At 39.5% G+C, this 3,759-nt stretch overlaps 1 protein-coding gene across 1 annotated transcript; it reads right to left on the reverse strand.

Moving 5' to 3' along the window:
- Window positions 1-1,655: 1,655 nt before the first annotated feature.
- LOC143678782 (olfactory receptor 6N2) lies at window positions 1,656-2,609 on the reverse strand. The gene has a single exon (XM_077155717.1). It carries the CDS (start codon window positions 2,607-2,609, stop codon window positions 1,656-1,658), a length of 954 nt encoding a protein of 317 aa, XP_077011832.1.
- Between the last annotated feature and the right edge of the window lie 1,150 nt (window positions 2,610-3,759).

Genomic DNA, 3,759 nt, shown 5'->3' on the forward strand with positions numbered 1-3,759 from the left:
CATTAAAAAGAAAAAAATAATGAACAGATTCAAGAAGTATATATTTTGAGGAAAGATTGGCATAGGCTAATAGTAAATTAGAACTGGGGACTGAAGAAGAAGAAGTGAAATACATTTATTTGAAAATTTCTGATCTGGGCCTAGGGAAGCAAAAGCATTAAATTTGCATGGTTTGGAAGATTGAAGAGTTCTTTTTTCATATGTTAAGTTATATATCCCTAGGAAACATCCAGGTAGGTTTGTTAAGTTGGCACTTGGATATGTAAGTCTAAATCTCAGAAGAGCATTCTGGTCTGAAGATAAAAATTCGAGAATTGTTGGCATATGGGTGGTATTTAAAGTCATAAGGAAAACTGTGACCAACTAGAGAAGTAGTATTAAGGACAAAGAGAGTGAGAAAGACTGATCTCTAGATAAGGAGAAAATCAGGAAAGAAATGATGTCACATAAGCTAAGAGACAAAATATTTCAAGAATTACCACAACTTGACCAAGTTGACACATGTCCCTAACCATGACAGCCCACCCCTTGTCAACTTGGCGCCTATATATATATCACCTTAAACCATACTTAATTTCCAAATGAAAACAAATAAGCACACATTTTTTTTCTTTTACCTGACAATACTCAACCATCCTGCATATAACTGGAAACACATTAAATCTCTCCAGAATAGGGTGCAAATCCTTAGGCAACATTCATTCTTAAACTTGATATCTTACAACTTAAACAGTATAACATGAACCAAACAGCATTACAGTCCTCGTTTCTGTAACTGGTCACGTGGTCGAAGTTCATATTTATCACTACCTTCTTCCACTACCCATTCCATCTTCCCTTTACCCTCTGCAAGCACTTCAGCTGGCCGTGGTTCTTTGCCTGATGGGGTGACCCAAACCTTCATTCCTGAAGTTTCAGAGCCATTGGTAGTCCTGCCTGGATTGTGTTGTTGCAGTTTTCCATTGATTTTAATCACAGGGCATGGTAATACTAAAAGACTCCCTAGGGGATCTCCTATATTCCAAGAAAACTCTTCTTTACCTCCATTATGTAGTTGCAGTCCTACTTCTTTCAGATAGTCAGGGTCAATTACCCCAGACAATAATGTAATCCCCTTCTTGGCTTGAAAAAAAAAATTTCAAGAAGAACTGGCCATTTGTGTCAAAGATCAAGAAAGGTGAAGGACAAACAGGTCTCATGGATTTGGCTAACATGGAGGTCATTATAATCCTGGCAAATACTAGCTGAAAAGTCTAAGTGAAACCCAGATTTGGATTACTTGAATAGTGAACAGAATGTGAAAAAGAGGAGGCAAATTAGGTTGTTAATTAATTGTGAAGTTTGATTGGAAAAGGAAGAAACGAAATAGAGGCCTAGGTGAACTGGAATGTGTGTTCAAGGGAATATGTGCAGTTATATTTAAGGATGGGTATAATAAAGTACTATTAAATTCTACAAACATTGATGGAGTAAAAAAGAAAAGAAAAAAGTTAAAGGTTTAGAAGACAGAAAAAAACACACATAAAGAAATAAAGTCTTTGAGAAGGTGAAAGGAGATGAGATTGAGAGCATATATGAAGATGGGAGGATTATCTTCATATATAATGACCTTTAAAAGGCCAACATTGAATTGAGAGGAGCTCCCTGGTAGAAAGTCAGTAATAAATGGAACTAGCTTTCACTCCCTTCCAGAAGATGGTCTTCTTGATGGCCTTAATGAGTTCCTTGTTTCGAAGACTGTAGATTATTGGGTTGACCAGTGGTGTTAACACAGAGTAGACTACAGCAAGGGTCTGGTCAAGGGTTAATGAGTAGCTCTTCTTTAGCCGTACATACATGAAGATGATGCTTCCAAAAAAGATAAGGACGACTGTGAGATGTGAGGCACATGTGGAGAAGGCTTTCTTTCTTCCTGCTGCTGTTTGTATCTTCAGAACAGCTCCAATGATTCTCCCATAAGAGACCATAATAAAGAGGAAGGTGATAAGGATGATGAAGGCATTAATGGCAAAGTCCACCAGGACATTTGTGGATGTGTCCTTGCAGGCCAGGCTCAGCAGAGGTGGAAAGTCACAGAAGATGTGTTGTATTTCATTACAGCCACAGAAGGGGAGCTGGGAAACTAGGACGATCTCAGAAATGGGACACAAAAAGCCACAAGTCCAACAACAAGCAGCCATCCTGAAACAAAGTGTTGGTGTCATAATTGCGGGGTATTGAAGGGGCTGGCAGATGGCCAGGTATCGGTCATAGGCCATGGCTGTAAGAAGGTAGCACTCGGAGGCCCCTAGAGAGTGGAAGAAGTAGGTCTGAAGGAGACATCCACCAAAAGAAATGGTCTTCTTCTCACTGAAGAGATTTGCTAGCATCTTGGGGATGGTGGTGGCTGTATACCACAGCTCCAAGAAAGAGAGAACACTGACAAAGTAGTACATGGGTGTGTGTAGGGTTGCATCCAGGCGTATGACTAAGAAGATGAGCAGGTTGCCACAGATGGTGAACAGGTATGCCAAAAGCAGCAGGAAAAAGAGCCCGCCCCTGATATGTCCCATATTTGGGAAGCCAAGGAGCACAAATTCTGTCAAGCTGGAATGATTGTATTGCTCCATGTGAGGCTGGGGTGAGAAAGAAAAGGAGGAAAACCTGGATTGAGGGGGACAACCAACTCCAACTCAGAACTTCTTTTACCCTGAATGCACTTTAACTGTTACTATTACTACTGCCCTAAAATTAATAATTACTAACTCTTACTAATACTCACTATGATCAAGCATTTTTCCAAGTGTTTTACATTCAATATTTTAATTTTCATTATCCAATTAGGCAATTGCCAACATTACACCTATTTTATACATAAGAAAATAAATTCAAAATGATGGAAAGTTAAATGACACTTTTCCAGTCCATACAGGCAATGTGTGGCAGAGCCAGAATTATGATCTTAAACACTCTGACCTGTTTACCTGTTTACCTGTCTACCCTGTGATCTCCTCCACACGTTCTAACTGCCTTCTCAGGTCATAGTTTTTCCTTTGGTAAAGTCTCAAAGGATTAATTTTGTATATGAAATTAATGTAGTGACAAGTCTTTTCTTATTGTTCAGTTCACCTCTATAGATATTTATGGAACATTTATATGTCAGGTATAAGGAATACAGAATTTGTCAAGGTACAATAACTTCCATCAAAAAGCTTACAACCTGGTAAAGGGGGCAGACACATCTCAGTACAACCTGTGAAATGCAGGGCAGCACAGAATGCCCAGGAGGGGGGCTCATGTCTCAGCCTAGGACCACTGAGAAAGGCTTCTTGGAGGAGGAAGCCTTTGAGTCATGTTTTCAAGGAAAAGTAGGAGTTAGCGAGATAAAATAGAAAATGAAAGTTTCAGACGAAAGGTCTATGTACAAGTCCTGAACAGGGGCCCTCGTTAGAGAAATACCCCTGCATGGTAAGGCAACTGGGGAAGTTAGCCCAAGGATTTGGGACCTCATCTTGGTAGGTGTGGCGTACCGCTGAAGGGTGCTAGATGTGAGATATGATTAGATGTGTATTTGAAAAAATATCTCTGAAATTTAACTCTTTTCACTTCAGGCCCAAAGATGAAGGTGTATATCTGCCCTGTGGGTGCTGCTCATGCAAAGATGAGTGGGGTGGTTAACACATCTGAGGATTCAAAAACAAAGAGAATGTAGATTCAAAAATAAACGCGATTAAGTGACAATAATAATCTTCCATTTTAAGAAAATCAAGTATATAGATA

The sequence above is a fragment of the Tamandua tetradactyla genome, chromosome 4 (assembly GCF_023851605.1).
Source record: "Tamandua tetradactyla isolate mTamTet1 chromosome 4, mTamTet1.pri, whole genome shotgun sequence".
NCBI classification, from domain to species: Eukaryota; Metazoa; Chordata; class Mammalia; order Pilosa; family Myrmecophagidae; genus Tamandua; species Tamandua tetradactyla.

Excerpts from the sequence above, each read along its gene's own strand:
- LOC143678782 (XM_077155717.1), bottom strand. The coding sequence starts at position 2,609 with ATGGAGCAATACAATCATTCCAGCTTGACAGAATTTGTGCTCCTTGGC.